This window comes from Lonchura striata, chromosome 1 (genome assembly GCF_050655825.1).
Source record: "Lonchura striata isolate lonStrDom1 chromosome 1, ASM5065582v1, whole genome shotgun sequence".
NCBI lineage: Eukaryota > Metazoa > Chordata > Aves > Passeriformes > Estrildidae > Lonchura > Lonchura striata.
The window spans coordinates 18062461-18080446 of NC_140703.1; the positions used below are offsets into that span (position 1 = coordinate 18062461).

General features: G+C 42.1%; 1 protein-coding gene across 2 annotated transcripts in view; it reads right to left on the minus strand.

Annotated features, from left to right (window-relative positions):
* EPHA3 (EPH receptor A3) overlaps positions 1-14161 on the minus strand; it is a 178145-nt gene extending 163984 nt beyond the window's left edge. For both annotated transcript variants that reach the window (XM_021550215.3, XM_021550214.3), the window contains exon 1: positions 13952-14161. In XM_021550215.3, the coding sequence (XP_021405890.1) occupies positions 13952-14069 (118 nt within the window). In that variant the 5' untranslated portion in view covers positions 14070-14161. The remainder of the gene's footprint in view (positions 1-13951) is intronic.
* Positions 14162-17986: the final 3825 nt, after the last annotated feature.

Genomic DNA, 17986 nt, shown 5'->3' on the forward strand with positions numbered 1-17986 from the left:
CAAAAGGAGAAGTGCACGTCTCGTTTTTTGTTAGTAGAAATTCCCACAATTCTGGATCTCCCAGGACGAGACAGATCTGTTTGCCATGCATCTGCACTGCACAGTGCTGAAGGAAGTGTGACTCCTGAGGAAAATCACTTGGCAAGAAGTGGCTGAGGCAAATCACTCAGGAGCAAACCTAAGTAATATATTTTATATATAAGAAATAATAGGTATTAATATATTATTATATTAATTACATAATATTTATTCTTTCAGGACAAGCTCCTTGAAAACATGATTTTCTCTGAAATTGATGAATTCAGTCCAAACTCATCAGTTTTGTCTGCAAAACACAACCAGGCAGTGGAGCCACAGCTTGGTGGTAGTTTCCCCTCTCCAGATCTGCCCTGCAGGTCCACCTTCCCTCACAGGCATCACAACAGGACATGGGTGGCAATTAAATGTTCAGTACAGGCACGTGCTTCAGCCATGAGACAACCTGATATCATCAGGAGCAAATCTGTGAAGTTAAGAATAATTTTTCCTTCATTCCACTTTCCTCACCTCCTTCAGATTGGAACCACTACTTTTCCATGTTCAAACCTGTTTCACTACATTTTAGAAGTCCTTGCAAAGGGAGGTTTTCACACTGGCTACAGGAGACTTCTGGTTCAGATGTGTGTTGTGCTGTTCCTTAATAGTATCTAAAATGCAAAAAACATCTTTCAAGTAGTAACTTCAATAAAAAAACACCTTCCTCTTCTTCCTCATAAAAGCTTCTAGGACACTCATTTTCCCAGTGACTTCCAGAGAGTTGCACACCTTGATAGAGAGGAAACAGTAATGCAGAACTGAGAGGATGCAATCCTGGTCTCTAGACAAAAATGACTGGGAGAAGCAATGGTTCATTTGGTCCTTGTATGTCCTAACTCTACATATTAATCTGGAAACTGGAGGAGAAGGTAGCATTTCCCTACACTAAGATATAAGAAATACATAAAAGGATGGGTTAGAAATTAATTGTCTGATTTCTTTTTCTTCATGGATTTGGATGATTAGTTAAAAAGTAAAAATGGAAAACTTCAAAAAAGCACTCGATTCTTACATTAACTTATTACAACTTCTTTTAATCCTGATCGATCCTTTAGTGTAACAAAATGAAACACTTGGTCAGGTCCATTTTGTGAATCAATTCATGAAGTGTTTCATGAAGATGTACTCAGACGGATCCTCTCTGGCAGGCATTTTTCAGTGTGAAAAATTTTTCATTTTTCAAATTTTTCATTTGTTTTTCCACACACAATTAAAGTTAAATGAAAGCCAATACTTAAATACCCTACAAATGCCTATAGCCACATATTTACTAGATGAAAGAAGTTTATGAGTTTCTCACACAACTCATCTGCTCTCCTTGTACCAACTCCTCCTGCAAAACTGTGTGACCAACACTCAGCTGGTTCCTACAAAAATCCCTGAGGTTAACCAGCTCTTAAAAAAAGCTGAACAGTTTTGTTGCTAGAGACAATTCTTTCCAACAGAATGCCTTGGAAAAGATTCCTGGTTGTGCTGAGGAGACACAGAGGAGCTCTCATAAAGCAACTTTAAGTAAATAAATAAATTGCTGTCTAACTAGCTCAGTGTCCTACATTGGTTTCCATCATGTAATTACCTTGATTTAAAGCTCCTGGTAATTCTAAAGGAGAATTTACTGGTATTAAGATGAGCTGCCATGATTTCTGACTCTGGAAATCAGGGATTTGGTCCTCCTGTACAACAGCACTGCTCTCCACACTACAATGCAGTATTTCTGCCAATGCACCATACCCCTAAAATGCCACTTAAGAACATTTTCTCTTGCTTGAGACCCTCTCCTGCCTGATTCTCTTGGCTTTCCCCATGCACAGCCACAGGAGAAAGCATTACCAGTTCCCTCCATGTGGATTTCCAGGGGGTCAGTCGGATCTCTCTGCAGAACTGGAGCAGGGGTGTGGATGTGAAACACGAAGCTCCCTCACTCCCCTCTCAGGGCTCCAGCAGCAGACAAATGGAGCCATGGGTGGAACATGACACTCGTGCTACCAGAAGCTGCTTCCAGATTTGGAAGAGATGGCCCAGGGCTCACTAGCAGCATGTTCCATCAGGAGGAATGTCAGGGAAAGAAAAGAGCCCTAAAATTGAAGTGATTTCTAAACACAGTCTGAAAGCTGCAACATTTCCACAAAGACGTGGAGCAAGAACTGCCACGATGAACTGAATACAGTAGAAATACCTCCCACAAGAATGGAAATAATCAAACAAATCTTGTGCCAGGTAGAATCACTCTGAGATTCCTTTCACTGCTGAAGAAATGAGGAAAGCCTGCTAGGGGACACTATCCTAACTTGCAATGTGTAGAGAACAACCTACAAACAATTTCACCAGTGGAAAGCATTTCCAAGTTTTCTTTTTTACATAGAAAATACAGAGCAATAGCCAATGTCAAGAGATGCTTAAATATTTTTGTAATTAATATTTCACAATTCAACATTTTTATAATTAACATTTATAATTATTAACATTCATAATTTATAATTAAATATTTTTAGAATTAACATTTTCATTAATAGTTAAAAATGCATTAAAAAACCTCACACTGCTACGTTGTCTTCTCTTGTTTGGCAACAAATTTTGAGTTTAGAAATACCCTGGCTAGTTATTAAAAAAATGCCAACAAATGGGAAAAATTAAACTTGCTATGCAACAACAACAAAATAAAAACCCTAAAAAATGGTGAATGCCTAATTGAAATGTGCCATATAATCCCAAGAAGCAAATAAAATCCTCTGTAGCAGAAAGTCAGCCAGAATTTGGTTTTGGGCTGGGACAGAGCGGAGTCAGCACAAAGCCTATGTACATTTCTGGAATGGTGAACCCTTCTCAGCAAAGGGAGCTTGCACCTGTATTTTCAGCCCCCTGTGAACACAAATCTGAGTCTTCCCAACTCTCCATTGCCCAAGCAGTGGCAGAACATCACCTTTGTGTCTTGGATTATTCTGGGGCTAGAATCAACATTTTTAGGTAGGCAGGCAGAACTCAGGCAAGGCCAAAGTTGCACCTGGATGCAAGTTAAATTTCCAGCTAGGATCAGCTTTCACACTGATGTTGCCATGAAACCCACTAAGAAACCTTTGAGAAGGGACAACAAATAAAAAAGGGTGTCCAACAGTGAAGCCAGGTTTTAAGTGGTCTGCTTTGCTGCTTGTTTAATAATAAAAGTCAAGCCTCCTGTGATTTTATAGTCCTGCATTTCCCCTCAAATATTTTAGTGAAGATGTTAGTACTGCTCAGAAGAAAATAACCTAAAAACAGCCAGTACAACTCTGCAGCACTTACCCAATCCACATGCCAACAGTTTGGCCCATTTACTAAAAAACTGTTTGCTAAAGCTGCGATTTCTGCTGAGCCCAGAGCCAGGCTGCAGTCCTGCGAGAGGAACAGCCCTGCGGGGTCTGCACTTCCAACCCTCCTTGCCTGAGCTGTGACACTGCACAACACAAATGTGATTCTGTGCAGAACATTCCAAATTTGGCAACTGTCATGTTCAATCTGTGGTCAAACTGCTGACTGAAGGACTCCACCAGGGTGAAGGCAATGGATGAACAAGTAAACAAAAAACAAAATGAATTTAAAAACAGTTGCTGCAATACTAAACACAGGAATCTTCAGAAAAGACTGGAAAGACCAAGCCTCCATTATTTTTATTTAAATGTTCAGTAAAAACTTTTCAAAATTAAGAGATTTTGTTATAAATATCAGATAAGACAAAAAACTAGCAAATTATGTCAAATTAGCCTAGAGATTAATGCTTCTGCAGAACATAAAAGCCTCCACCATCAATTCAGATGATTTGGCAAATTCTAATTTTATGGCAGCTTGCCGCAGGTTTTGAATAGGAAGAATTTCATTTTCCTCCCCCCAGATTTTAATTTTCTTATCAAACACACTCCTCAAGAGAGTCTGAGGCCAGATTTAGATACCTCAGCTTTTCCTACAGCTGAAAAAGAAGCAGAAGCAGCCAAAGCAGCAACCCCTCACTGCAGATTTCTCTCAAAAAGCTGCCATGAAGGAGGGAATGCAGGACAGCAAACAGCAATTCAGGAATGCCTATAAATAAAAACATCACCTGCACTCCATGCTAAGTGGAAGCCCTCCAGTGGTCCTCCTCATTTTGCTAACTATGATGCCTGCCTGTGGAAAAGGGACTACCATCCATCCATTTTCAGTGATGAACACAGGCAAAACAGATTTTTATTTCTTTTTTATTACTTTGAAACATGAGCATTCTCTTGATATTGTTAAAGTGGCACAAAGCTCAATTTCCAAGTATGCAAAAACATATGACTGGTGGTGGGCTGGAATGCACTGTTTATCAAAGGGGCCTAATAAGGTTTCAGTTTTATTAGGCTATTTCCTGTAAGTTGATATGTGCCAGTTCTTTTCATTAAGACAAGGATATAAAAATTAAAAATGGATTAACCTAATGGGTTCCAAATTACTGTCGCCTTGCCTTCTTTGCATTTTTTTTTAAACAGTTCCAATTGGTCCTATTCCAGTACCTCCTACAAAAATCAAGAGGCAGAAAGCTTCAGAATACCTGAAATAGAGTTTAGCTGAACTCAAATTCAGACAGAAACCCTACAGATCTCATTCCATTCCACCACTCTGGCATTAAATCCGATACCACTGAGGCACCATGTTAAATATGCAAATGCAAAATGCGGGCTACTGTGCTGAAAGGGAGTTTAAATTCCCTTTAAAACACAAGTTATTTTCCCCCAATCTTAGAGGGAAAAAAAAAACCACCCAGAAACTATGGATGAGATTGAGTTACCTAAACCCTGCCAACCCTGCCTTTTATCAGCCCAGAATAGAAGTGGGTCTCTTGTAGGATGTGTCATATTTGTCAGTCCCACTGGATACCCAAACCCTGAGGCACATAAAATGGCATCACATGTTTTGTCTAGCCAAAACTCAACAGCAAACATTACTCAAATCATTTCAGTAAGTCCTAAAGCACTTCTCAGAAAGGTTTAACCACACTGCGCATCTAACTCTTTTTACTTAAATTTAAAAAAAAATTTCAAGTATTCACTAGTTTTACAGAATTGAGTTCTCTGAAGGTTTGGTAGATTTGGAGTGTCACAAAGGTCTCCTTGGAAAGACTTTTAGCAGCTTAAAGGGGAAAATCAATATTGAGTCAGTGTCCAAGTTCACTTAAGGTAAGCTGAGAAGTCCAAACCTACTATGACACGCTCAGTTTCTAGAATTCTAGACACCAGAAAGTGTCACAGAAAAGACTCTTGGGCACACACAACACCCACAACTAAAAGTTCCAAGGTTCCCACAAATTTTACTGCAGTTCAAACATATTCAAGGTCCAGTAATCAACAAAATCCACAGCAAGTGATCAATACCCCTTTGGAGGACAGAAAATTTTGAGACAGGGACCAGAGCATAAGTTCAGGAAATGACTATTCATTTGTTAAAAAGGCTGTGATATCCCCTTAGTGAATCCACTGGCAGCATGCCACAACTCAGAAAAAAGTTTTACTTTTATGGCACTCCTTGCATGGGGCACAGAAAAACAAAAATAAATAGAGTTGGGTTGGGCTTCGTTGAGTTTTGGTTTCCTAAGCTTAAAGCACAGAAGTCAAGATTTGTAAAACAATTCTGAGAATCCTGAAGCACTGTATTTGGAAAGCCACATACTCAAGTGTGCCCTGATAATTTTGTCAAACTTTTCTTCCCTACCTCCATGAATAAAGATCCCCAGCTTGCATGGAATGCTGCGGCCCTTACATGGCTGCCCCACAGATAAAATAAACCCACAGAGCAAATGACTCAACACCATGGTGCAAATTGCAGGAGCAAAAGGCCAATAGTATAAGAAATCTACTCAAATGTCATGCTGAGAAAATCAAGATGCTGAACCCATTCTTATTTTCCAACACAGTGATGTCACCAACATGATATTTTCATTGTTTGCCAGGTTAACAGAATTTATGGAGGTAATTAATGCAGAACATGTGTGCTGAGCTATTCGTATGAAAAATGGAATTGCCCCGACTTCATTTGCTGCCTTTGCAACCAAAACCCCACTAACATCTTTTTTCACTATTTCCATATGTGAGAAACACAAATATTTATAACAAAGGTAAATGACTGCTCTATTCCCATCTACTCACAAGACACTTTCAGACCCCTGTCTTCTGCTTATTCTTCTGCTTCCACCACCTTACCACAAAGGGCTCGGGTTTCCATCCTATTCCATAAACTAAGCATGTTCCTCATGCCTCTTCTCCAGTGTTTCTTTCCTTGGTTTGCCTGGAAAACTTCTGTTTTAATTCCTTGAACACCCTCTGTCTAGCTCTAGCCCATCTTTCAGGAAAAGCAATGCCATTAAACATTTAATTATTCTCTTTTGACTTTTCTTCTGGGCATCTTCAGTGTCAAAGCATCCCCCCCTCTGGTAAACAGCTTTTAGTAAAAAGAGGACTGGGCACACAGCCTTCAAAATCAGAAAAAAAAGTTATTTTTGCCTTCTACTCTTTCTGCCTGAATGTTGATTTCTGTAAAGGAAGGGACAGAAAAAAATGGCACAGGCATGAGAGGAAGGGTGGGCAGGTGGGCTGAGAATAAAGAAGCTGAGGAGTTTTCCCTACAGCTGGGTTTCCTTTGGAGAGTTTGGGTGAGCACAGAACATCCTCCACAGCTGGAGCCACGTACTCCAGGAACGCTGAGCACTCAGGCATCGCCAGGACATTTGTTCTCTGGGCTAAATCATGGGAGAAAACTTTTTGCAGGGTAAGGCCCTCACCATCTCAGAACCTGTCTCAAGATAATGGCCTCAAGTCGTTTAGTCAGTTTTCTCCATGAACATTAAGGCTGGGCAGAAATAACTTGCCTTGCTTTTCTTTTTTTTTAATTTTTTTTTTTTTTAAACGAAAGCACTGTCAGAGCAAGATTAAATAGAATGGTGAAAATGCCTCTCTTAACTGCAGCCTCTGTTGAAATTCACCACTGCTAAATCAGAGTCACGAAGCTCACTAATGTAAACAAAGCTCAGACTTTCAGGGAGGCAAGGAATTTCTTAATTTGTGCTTTGCTCACTGTTCAGATCCCTGTCAGGACTGAATTCTGGGTCCCTAACTTTGTCAGTAATCAGAGGAAGTTTGGATTTTTTTTTTAAATATTCAGATCCAATTTTCTTCATCTCTGCCTACTTTTTCCTCTTCCTTTAATCCTTCTCTCCCCCCTTAAAATGGATCGCTCAAAAAGTCTTGCCTCTTAAAAAAAAAAAAAAAAACCAAGAACAAAACCCCTCTACCTGCCTTCTAAATTCTCAGCAACTAAAGTAAGCAATCCCATGTCACTTGTTTGTTTGTTACTGCACAAAGTTTGTGGGAAGCCCACCACGGACCAAAATATATTTTTGTGCTTAATTGTAATTTCTTTAAAGACTAACTTGTCGCTCTAGATTTTCTACAAACCCCTCCATTTCTAGGCATCAATTTAAAAGCTTCATTTTAACTGCGGTCCTCTTATGTGAGGCAGCTATATTTAGCAGGTTTAATTATTGTTAAAAAAAAATGCCATGCAAATCTTGCTATCCAAATATAGATATAAGAACATTATAAGAAACCAGCTGGAAATAAAAAAAAGCCCCATTCCCACACCATATTACACTAAACTGCCCTGACTGAACCTGAACATTCAACCTATTGTTCTCTTAATTGCTAGCAAGTTTCAGCCACTGTTCGTTTGCTCTGCTATTCTTCTTTCATCAATATTTTTCCAGTAGATTAATGGGATTTTCCTCCATATTTTGCCTGAAACAGCAGGACACGGTAGTTAAATGAACAAAAAAAAAAAAAAAAAAAAAAAAAAAGAAAGAAAAAGGAGAGTGGTACAAATGTTTCTGCTTACAATGTGTCTGATTTAATAACATCTCTGCAAATTCACGGCTTTATGTGTGGGTTCCCCGTCACTCCCGCAGATTGGAACTTTTCTGTCACCATCCCAAGGTTTCTTTCAGGCAGGATTATCTTTATTTCTACATCTTTATTTCTTTCATTCATTCACTGCAGAAATTTGAAAGGAACTTTCAGTTTAAGGGACTGAATTTTAATCTTGCATCTGTTTCACACTGCAAAATGAGAACTTGTGCCTGGATTTAGCAAGCGCCTAAGAAACTAAAAAACACAAAATTTCTGCTGGGGAATACAATCCTGAGTCCACAAATTGCTACCACACTCTGTTTCCAAAATTACACTCCTGGGAGCTCATATCTAATCTTCTGAATTAACCTATTTTTGTTTAAAAGTTTTGGTTCTTGTTTAGAACAAGTTTAAATATGTTGGTTTTTTTCTTTAAAAAAAAAAAAAGCTACTGTTCTAAAGCATTTACAGAAATAAGGGTTACCCCACTGTGGTGAATTTTTAGGAAATACAATCATTTAACACTAGTCAGATGCTTTTGTAAAGGAAAAAGTCTTCTTTTTCCCTCTGTCATTTCTTATGGCAAGTCTTTTCTTCCTCACAAATATATTTTCAGCAATGCTTTAACAAATCTAAAAATGCAAAATAAAGGAAGTGTTCAATTCTAGAAAAAGCCCTCTTTGGATGCCAGAAGTATGCTTTAGAAAGGCAGGGGGTTAGGGAAAACTGTCTGCCCCACCTCTGGAGATTTATCTAACAACTCTGGAAACATCCAATTTTGCACCTTAGGGTAACAAAATTACCTGCTGGGGTTCAATACCAGCTCCACTGAGCAGAGCTTTGAACTTCACCAGAAGTAAAGGCATGATTATTGCAGCAGTCACTTACTTGTTTTTATTTTCTTTCACAGAAAAATCAAAGAGCAGCTACAAAGCTACACGAGTTACAGGTATCTTAGGGCACTAACTCAGGCTCTGTATAAAACTCCACAAACAGGACTGTGGTATTTGGTAACAGCTCTGTAGTGACCCTCACTGGTGATAAAATCCAGAGCTCTGAAAACGAGAAAATGAACACCTGCATCTGTATTTCTAAACTTTCATCAAGTGGGGATTACAAGAACAAGAGCAATTATAGACATTTTCCTAGAGGAAAACTCACAAGTTCTCCAACAGAATCAAAAAGTAAGTATACTAATAGCAATTTACCTAACTCCAATAGAGAATAATTTTTAAAAAAATTAAAACTAATTTTTACATCCCCCCAGATGGGAATGAAAAATTTAAGTTCAGTTGGAACATATTCTTGATTCGCAAAACTTTTGTGTAAACAACTGTTAAACTTGGTGTGCCTATTATTTGTTTCATGCTTGCCCTTCTGGTGGTGCCTTTTTGCTGAAGCTGAGGGTACAGAGGAGTTCTGACCCATTTCTCTGCCCTGAGTGCTTCGCTGGGCAGCAAGTATGTTGTGTCCAAATTAACTGCAATAAGAATTAATTGCTGTTTCCAATTTGCACATCTCTGTGTTTCAAACACCTGCTTTAAGTTTGCTTAGCCAATGGAGAGATTTTTTTTTTCATTTTAATACGCTATGCTGAAACAGCAGTAAGTCAAGAAAAAAGCCCAGTGACAAACAGTAAAGAAAACAAGTTATTCCACATGCTACAGTCTACTATCAAAAATGTTGTCAGAAAATTATGCATTTACCCAATTTCTCCTAGTTTTAAAACCATCACACCATGGTGTGAATTTTAAAACATGTTTATTATTTGTCTAATCATAACATACAGTTTAGGATTAAGCACAGGAGCTTTGAATACGACACAGCTGTATGAAAAACAGTCCTCTAGCCCACCATAACTCTGAGCTTTCTGAAACTAAATTTTAAAAGGTATCACATTCAGACTTCTAAAACTGCTTTTAACTTCTTCTGCAGATAAACAGTCAATTGCAAGCCAGGGGCAGCAGCAGGAATAGTGTCACGAGAAGTAAAGACTTACCCTGACCTAATGGTACATGACATGGAGCAAAGTAAGATTTGGAAAAAGCATTTCCCCTTTCTAATTCTATTGAGAAGTTCCCAGTATTGTCAGCCTTTCCCAAAATCATGCACAACACTTGGGCAAGAATTTTGTTCCATGTGCAAGCAGCACATTTTTCAAAACCACACGAAGAGCTGTCACTACTACAAAGCAAAGGCACAGTAAATTGTCTTTAGCAATTTTAAGTGCTAACAGAGACCAGCTCGGATAAAAATAGTCCATTTAATTGTGGGGTTCTGCAAAGTTCTGAGATGGTAATCAATGCTCAAAAGATGAAACTCCAAATCCAATATAGACTGAAAAGAGAGGCTGATTGGAACCTTCTCACTGTAAACCCAAAACAGGCACTGCTTGAAGCCAAGTACTGTAAGCAGATTTCCCGTATTGATCTTTTGGTAGCTGTGCTCACAAGAAATTAATTTTATGCTAGATTGAGAGGTTACAAGAAGTTTCCTGTCTGCACAGTCAAAATATTATTGAAGCAATTCAGGTTGTCAGTAAAAGCTTAAACAAATTTGCTGATAATCCTGTTAATGACCTAGGTCAAGTGTTAACTGTTGTGGGTTATAAAACAGTGAAATTAAGGTGGCTGGTACCCTCAGGCGGGCAATATAGTTACAGAAGAGACTGAGGAGAAATTATTAAATTAAAAAAATGACAGAACTCACTCGATTTCTTGATACCACTGGAATTATTCAGAAAGAGAATTGCATCCTTCTAAGAAAAAAGAAACACAATCCTCAGCAAGCAGAGACTATCCAGCAGGGTGGAACAGGAGAACCTGTGGTTTCTGTGCTCCTACGGAGCTCAGTCTGCAAACTCCAAACTGGGAAAGTTGGACATTAAATCATCCTGATGTTGTCCTACCCCACAGAAAACGGTAAACACAGTTAAAGCTGAGCTTCAGAGAACCTCCTTGAGCTCCTGTGATTGTGTAGGGAAAATTTCTCATGAGCATGGCAGAGTTCAAAAGCAAACTCAGGGGAAAGTTTTACTTTTTATCCAGAAAAAAGCCTAAATAAAATTTTTTGGGGATGAAGCAAATTAAGAAAATCTCAAGTTCTCCAAGAAAAAGACAAAAAAGGGAAGCACTGAGCACCACAAAGTGCAGTAAGACAGCAGTTTGTCTTCAGCCCCTTTCACCCTTTTCTCCCTTCATCCCATTCACTTCTCCTGTAGTATTACCAACAGTCATCAGTTTTAATATTAATTACAAATGTTAAGTGAAGTTGGATTAAAAAAAAATATTATTTTAAGTCAAATAAATTCAAAAGTTATTTCTCTGATATCTCTGCCCACACTCTTGTTACGTGCCCACTGCAACATTTACATCCCCTAGAAGTTAGACTAAGCTGCACAAACACACCAAAAATTAGTTCCATCCACTGTTAAAACTATTTATGGGGAGAATTTCAACAGTAGCTTTAATATAAAAGGAAAAAGGTAGACATTTTTATGTACGTGCCTACATTAACAAACTATAGACATTATAGATATCTTTTAAAAATATAGACAAATATAGACAAATATAGATACATTTTGGACAAATGATGTCCAAAATATATCTTTTTTTATTCTCAGTGGTGGAACAATGAAACTTTTCTAAATACCCCAGAGAAATATAGAAACATCTATCTCTAGTTTTGGGAGAAAATTTACAGGAAAAACACCAGAATTGTAAGTGAAGTGGTTAGAAAAAGATCCTTTAATAGAGAAAAACATCATCTTCTGACATGATTTAAAGCTGCACACTACCACTTGTTCATCCAATTAGTGGGTCAGAAAAATATAAGAATTAAGATTTCTAAACTCACATGATCAATCCATATAGTGTAAATAAATAAAAGGATTACTGAGCTTTCCTAAATAGGGGTTAAAAAAAAAAAAAACAACAAACTAAAAAGCCTTTAAAAGTTGATCGCTTTTTTAATAAGAAAACCGACAGAAAAGAATAAAAAAGAAAACTGTCTTTTAAAAGCATAGCAAAACATATACTTAAAAAAGCCACTCAAAAGCAGGTTACTGTCCTGTAACTGCATTTTTACTGTTGCTTTCACTACCAGTTTTGCAAATATTGCTTATCTTGTACGAATCCTTGAAGCTGAGAAAAGAGAAGGGAGGCAGCATTTGCTGAAAGCTGACTTGGACAAGTGTACTTAACATGCATTCCGTATGATACCCATATTTTCCCTCCTTTCTCAATTCTCAGCGCCACTGACTCGAAACAAAGACACAAAAAGTGTTGGTTTTTTTTTTTTTTTTTTGCAAACTGGAGCGCTCCAATATCTTTTTGGCATAGTCACTGTCAGTTTGCAGAATGTGTCTCCACTGCCATGGAGGCAGAGCTGCTCCACTGACTGACAGAACCACAACCCTTCCCTAAGAGGGATGGTTATGAGACAACCGTAACCCCTGCTCACACTCTTGCTTTCATTTCTAACAATGATTTTTGAGAAATGACAATATTTACGAAATAACTTCTATCTGGAGGTTTAAAAGTGACTGTTGAAAGCACGCTCATTTAAAATAAATCTATACAGAACTGCATACAAAACAAATTTACATAAAACATACAAACAGATAACATACTGCTCCTCTTGTATAATGGTATTATAATTATTTCCCAGCAATGAAACCAACTGGTTAAAGATTACCCAGGACTTGTGAAGTTTGCATCTTTCCTTAGGTTGTTTTTTTTATTATTATATTTCTTTTTCCTTCCAAAAATAATGCAAACTTGTTATCTCACTGCCTTATCGCACAAGCACCCAGAATATCAGTAAGCACATCAGCATTATTTGTAAGGGAGAAATAAATAATTGCTCTGACAGGTTTCAGAGCTTTTCTAACCATCCAACCAACTCGAGCAGGTGCGAGTTTTACATGGTTGTTGGGTGCTAGAAGTTCTTCACAACCTTTGCCCTCTAGATTTTATGCCGAAAGATAATTACACTGGACATCCCGGTCATGCCGATCACCTTCACTGCAAGCAAGCAAAAGCTCAATTTCTTTTTTTTTTTTTTTTTTTTGTTTGTTTGTTTTTCTTAATGGGAAAAGGACAGGGGTCTTTTAGGGTTTATTTCAAGTATTTCATTCACTTTCACAGTGTCTGGTTGTCACCATTGCTTTTTCCCCTGAAACCTAGCACGAGTTTTCAGCAAATGTCATCTTAGAAATTAACACAGCAAAAGAAAATAAACCACTCACTCTTTTTTTTTTTTTTTCCGGAAAATTACACACATTCCCATGCACACACAAACACAACTTTAACACATTGATACACATCTGATACACACAACACGATCTGACACAAACCCGCTAGGGAACCAGGAGGAGGTTTTACAGGGCAACAAGCTTCTTTTGCGTATTAATTAAAAGTTTTGAAAGGCAGGACGCTTAGCGCAGCCACCAGCCCTGCAGATGAGAAAGGGCTCGGAGTTATCACCGGGCTGAGAGCGAAGGTGGCAGCGGGGGCTCCGGGCACCTGCCGGGGCTGGGGCTGCGGGTCCCCGGACACTGCCCCTTCCCTGCCCCGCCGGGGCCGCCTCGCCCCGGGGCTGCGGCTCCCCTGCACCGCCCGAGGGCCGGGGAGGCACAGGCTGCGCTGCCCTCGCCAACTTTGCTCGGGGGAGGGCAGGGCGGCTGCCCGCGCATCCATCCATCCGCCCATCCATCCATCCATCCATCCATCCGTCCATCCATCCGTCCGTCCGTCCGTCCGTCCATGCCCCGCACGGCCGCGCTGTGCCAGGGCGAGCCCCGCGCCCCCGGGGCGAGGAGCCGCTGCCTCACGGCACCACCTTAACGGGGAGCAGCGGGGTGGGGGAGGAATAACGGGGGGTAAAAAACCCACAATTTTAAAAAGGAAGAAAAAAAAAAAATATAGGAAGGGGCGAATAGCGGAGAAGAAGAGCGAGGAATACACGGGTCACCCGGCCGTGCCGCGGCTCACCTTCGTTGCCGGGGCGGGCGCTCAGACGGCCGGCAGCGCCGAGCGCGGCGCGGAGCAGCAGCGGGAGCAGCAGCAGCAGCGGCGGCGGCGGTGGCGGCAGGCGGCGGCGGCGGTCCATGTCGGCGGGGCAGAGCGCAGGCACAGCCGCATGTCTCCGCGCCGCATGCCACCGCTCCGCGCCCGCTCCGCGCCGCCGCCACCGGCCCCGGCGCCGGGACCATGCCCCGCGCCCGCCTCCGCGCTGCGCCCGGGAGGGGCCGCCCCGCCCGGCCCCGCCGCCGCCGCCGCGCAGCGCCCGCCCCGCTCCGCGCCCCGCCCACCGCCCCGCCCCGCCGGCCGGGCGCGGAGCCTGCCCGCGGCCCGCGGGGTTGCCCGCTACCCCCGGGAGATAACCCCGAGCCTGCCCGCGGCCCGGGGCTGCCCGCTACCCCCGGGAGATAACCCCCAGCCTGCCCGCGGCCCGCGAAGATGCCCCGCTACCCCCGGGAGATAACCCCCAGCCTGCCCGCGGCCCGCGGAGATGCCCCGCTACCCCCGGGAGATAACCCCGAGCCTGCCCACGGCTCGCGGTGCTGCCCCGCTACCCCCGGGAGATAACCCCGAGCCCGCCCGCGGCCCGGGGCTGCCCGCTACCCCCTGGAGATAACCCCCAGCCTGCCCGCGGCCCGCAGAGATGCCCCGCTAGCCCCGGGAGATAACCCCGAGCCTGCCCACGGCCCGGGACTGCCCGCTACCCCCGGGAGATAACCCCCAGCCTGCCCGCGGCCCGCGGAGATGCCCCGGAGTCCGCCGCAAGTCCCGGGAGATAACCCCGAGCCTGCCCCCAGCCCCGGGAGATAACCCCCGAGCCGCCCCCAGCCCCGGGAGGTGTCCCCGAGCCCGGCCCTGTCCCGGGAGGTGCCCCCGAGCCCGGCCCGGCCCCGTCGCACGGAGCGGGGGCTCGGCAGTCGGGCTGGGTGACACGAGTCACGTAACTCGGGAGCCCCGGGTGGGTGTTGCAGGCAGCTACCATCCGGTCGTGTCCAATTACCGGGCTCTCCCGGGAGGAATGCGGCGGCAAAGCAGCGGTAAAAGCTCGGGAGTTTCAGGCTGCAGCCGTGGCTGGCTTGCCGGAGAAGCGAACGCCACTTACATCGTTCGTTCCTGGCTGCCCGCGGTGACAGCCACAGCTCCGGCCCCGAGGGCAGGCTGGCTTTGCCGTCACTAAAGCAAACTGGAGCAGGGCCTCTACTCTAGAAGTTGCCGGGTAAAATGAGTGTTTTTTCTTCGTGCTTGCACCTTTCCTTCAGTCCTTGAAGCCATCAGAGGCCCCAGAGTACCTGTCAGAGCACAGAGCAGAGAAACAGAGCTGCTACTCCGCTGCCCTCAGGGGGAATCACTGCAGAGCAGCACTTCCCAAGCTTCCCCTTCTGCAGATCCTTGTTTCAGAATACGGACAACTTCCTTCTCAAGTGGCTCGTCTCAGGTCTCCAGGGCCACCCAGCGTGGTTCTGTGGAAAATGGGAAAATATCTGAATAATACTGAGGTCCAATAAATACTTCAAACCAAAGCTATGCATCCTCATAGTACAGAGGCTAGCTCTGAATGCATGTGCTGTCTGCACACACAGCAAGAAGGAAGATGGGAGGAGAGGAGCCTGTGGCAACAGATGTGGAACTACGTCTCAGAATTAACATCAAAAATCTTTGACAGCAGAGAAATGAATCCCCAGTGTTTCTCAAACCAGTGTGGTAAACATCTGAACAACCTTCTTCTTCATTGTCCTGTGTGTCCTTGTGTCCTCAGGGTCAGCAGTGCCAGCAGGTCAGCAGGGAACTGCTGCCTGCAGCACCTGACCTGCAGGTTCGTCAAACAACACAGAATCACCAGCTTGCTTCAGCAGTGATGCAGCTTCCCTGCAGCAGAAGAGGAGGTCCTGGACTGGTTGCAAACCAAGAGCCTTGCCAAGGTCTCTCCTGCACGGTATTGGCACCCCCTAAACATCTGGTTTAACTCTGCACTGCACTGAAGAGGCTGGAAATGTGTGGAAACCAAAGCAAAGCAGAGACAAGGCTGTGAGAAGTCATCTCAGATAGGTTCCTAGTTCAGGAGAGCACAGAGCACTAAAAATTACCATGATACAATCTCCTCTCCTGTTTCCAGGATTGATTATTCAATCAACCAAATTAAAGAATCATCAAATTCAATACCATTTGTTTCATGTCTCCAAACCTTCCTTTCACTCATTTTTACCATCTACCCCACTTCCTCTGTGGTCAAACTTCCAAAAGATGGAAGAAATGCCCAGAGCTCTTGAGCAGGAAAGCTGCAAGGGCAGAGGGAGGAGCAGGGTGGGCTGGTCACGCAGTTAACCATGTACAGGCCAGAGAAAAACATCTCCTGCCCTCCTTTGTCCTTCTCATTTCCCCACACCTTCCCATACATTGGACAAAGATGCTTCTCTACAGCAAAAAGGCCAGAAATTCACATTCCTCAAAATATAATTATCCCTAGTAATAAAAAACTATTTTGCTTTAGTTAGAAGGGTTTTTTTAGAACACACAATTGTTTTCATTGAGTTCTGTCGAACAACAGAGATAGATCTTTAAAACCCTACTAAGTTCTCATGACTACTAGTTCTGATCTCTCTGAATCTGCATCTTTCTTTCATGATTTCAGGCAATTTTTTTTAAGGTGTGAGAAAAAGGTAAAAGGAAAAGGGTAAAGAAAGAACAAATCTGGGGAGTGGGGAAGAACAAAGATGGCAATCAACTCAAAACCCAATAAACTTCTGTTTTCAGTTAGTGTAAAAAAAAAATACTTCCAAAGAAGGGAGTTTTTGAGGTTACTCAAAGCAATCACTTTCCAAATTTGTAAATATCTCAGCATCAGTGAACTAATCTTGCATAGGAAGAAAAGTATAATTATCAACACAATCCATATAATGCAAATTTCAACATCAAACTTTTCAGAAAGAAAACCTCTCAAGTGAAAAAATGAGTAGCAGAAATACTTGGAAAAATCAGAAACAAAGAACACATTTTTAAAAAACTTCATTAAAAAAAAGAAAAACACAAACCTGTGAAAATTCTTAGCAGGAAAGAAAGATTAAATTCATTACAAATGTCTCACTAGGCTTTTTTCTCTGTGACGCACGTTGTGTTAGTTTTGTGCAAATTGCATGTTTACTCTATTAAGAGTAATTTTCTGTGAGCTTAAAGGGCACCTTTGAAGAAAGAAAATAGCCTCTAGTGGCATTTCTACATAACCAGAGTGCACATGGTAATATCTTTGCCTTAGCATCCATAAAATCCTTCTGGAGAAACACATAACTATGATTTATGATTTTCTGCCAAGCCTGGCCTTTAATTTCTTTAATATATTGAAGATCAAAATCCTTACTAAACACAAATTTTATCTCTTACATTTTTCTTTTGTAAACAGGGAGGTGACACATTCTGTGATTGTATAATGGAAAAAAGAAATCATGACACATGGGCAGAATGCTCCGGATCCCACGTTTGCATACTAAATAGGAAAACAACTTTCTGTCTAATGAAAAAATGCTACAGATTATTAGGAATAGCCACAGAAGTAATCAATCAATTTATCCAGTGCACTGGGCCACAGCCTGCTTCCAAGAAGCTTTTTAATGTTTATGGCTCTTGAGTGGCATCGTTTAATTAATTGAATGACACAAAACTTCTAATCTTAGAGATTTAAAGTATTTTCCTTAAAAACAAACAAAAATAATTAATGACAGGTTCACTACTCATAAAGAAAGGTGGCTGGACAGTCCCCCATTTCTTCAGGGAGGAGGCAGAACAATGTTTCCCAAGTGATGCCTCGCCTGTGCCTCCATGGGATTGCTGGGAGGTGTGAGAACATTTCCCTCTCAGTTTCTGGGATTTATTTATGCAGGTTCTTGTTCGTGATGTGGATGCACCTCCCTTCACACAGACCTGCAGTGACAGAACTTTGCCACATAAATCATAACAGGGACGGCTTTTTTAAATCATTCAGTAATCAGTTAGGTTTCCAAATAACCACCTCAG